At 48.4% G+C, this 1,407-nt stretch overlaps 1 protein-coding gene across 1 annotated transcript; it reads left to right on the top strand.

The window, feature by feature from the left end:
• Positions 1-322: 322 nt before the first annotated feature.
• LOC114029184 (olfactory receptor 6A2-like) lies at positions 323-1,306 on the top strand. The gene has a single exon (XM_027843541.1). The coding sequence runs from the start codon at positions 323-325 to the stop codon at positions 1,304-1,306; it is 984 nt and encodes a 327-aa protein (XP_027699342.1).
• The last annotated feature ends 101 nt before the right edge of the window (positions 1,307-1,407 follow it).

Here is a 1,407-nt window from a genome sequence, read left to right as displayed (position 1 = left end):
ATGTTGAGATGTCTTGAGTTTGATGGATGGTAAAACCTCCTGGCTCAGGTTACCACCTCTGCCCAGTCTGGTATGTTCTTCTCTAACTCATTAGCCCAGGTATTCCCAATTGAAAATTCTTCCAGATTGTAAACATTGCAGTTTTTCAATATCAGTAAAGTTACAATACACTTCAAAAAATAGAAAGAATTTCCACTTTAAAGGGGGATGGTGGTGTTATTCTTTCACATAGGTGGCTGAGTCCCTCTTCTCCAGCCAGATTCTAGTCCTTATTCTGTTCCTTCTCCATAGGTACCATGCTCAGTGGAGGCTGGCCCGCACCATGGAAAGGAGGAATCAGAGTGGGCATGTGAGTGAGTTTGTGCTGCTGGGCTTCCCTGCACCAGCCCCGGTGAGGGCCCTGCTCTTTGCATTGTCTTTGCTGGCCTACCTGTTGGTGCTGACTGAGAACTCCCTCATTATCATAGCGGTGAAGATCCACACTACTCTCCACAAGCCCATGTACTTTTTCTTGGCCAATATGTCTTTCCTTGAGAATTGGTATGTCACAGTCACCATCCCCAAGATGCTGGCTGGCTTTGCCATGATGGAGTCTGGGACTGAGCAGCGCATCTCTTTCTCAGGCTGCATGACACAGCTCTACTTCTTTCTGGGCCTGGGCTGCACTGAGTGTTTCCTCTTAGCTGTCATGGCCTATGATCGCTATGTGGCTATCTGTCACCCTCTCCGCTACCCAGTCATTGTTAGTGGTAGGCTCTGTGTCCACTTGGCAGCTGGCTCCTGGGCTGGAGGCTTTGGCATTTCCATAGTCAAAGTCTTTCTCATCTCTCGCCTCTCCTACTGTGGCCCCAACATCATTAATCATTTCTTCTGTGATGTTTCACCACTACTTAACCTCTCATGCACAGATATGTCCACAGCAGAGCTCACTGATTTTGTACTGGCTATCTTCATCCTGCTAGGTCCACTCTCTGTCACTGGGGCCTCCTATGTTGCCATTGCAGGTGCTGTGATGCGCATTCCCTCAGCTACTGGCCGCCAAAAGGCCTTTTCTACCTGTGCCTCCCATCTCACTGTGGTGATCATTTTCTATGCAGCCAGCATTTTCATCTATGCCCGGCCCAAGGCACTATCAGCTTTTGACACCAACAAGCTGGTCTCTGTACTCTATGCAGTTATTGTGCCTCTGCTTAATCCCATCATTTACTGTCTGCGTAATCGGGAGGTCAAACAGGCCCTGAGCCAGACTTTGCACCTTCACCACAACTGGGAAGATAGCCCCAGAAAATCTGGCAGGGGTAGATAAAGCAGGAAGGGGATGAAATATAGGCAAATGATCCAGGGTGTTTGTGTAGCTGGTCTCTCTAAAAGTAAGTGAAGCAAAAAGCTGGGAATGAGTAACCCATC

This window comes from Vombatus ursinus, unplaced genomic scaffold, assembly GCF_900497805.2.
Source record: "Vombatus ursinus unplaced genomic scaffold, bare-nosed wombat genome assembly UNPS02014911.1, whole genome shotgun sequence".
Taxonomy (NCBI): Eukaryota; Metazoa; Chordata; class Mammalia; order Diprotodontia; family Vombatidae; genus Vombatus; species Vombatus ursinus.
This window is presented reverse-complemented; position numbering and strand designations above follow the sequence as displayed.

Bases quoted from the DNA above. Each gene is read 5' to 3' on its own strand.
- LOC114029184 (XM_027843541.1), top strand. From the start codon at position 323: ATGGAAAGGAGGAATCAGAGTGGGCATGTGAGTGAGTTTGTGCTGCTG.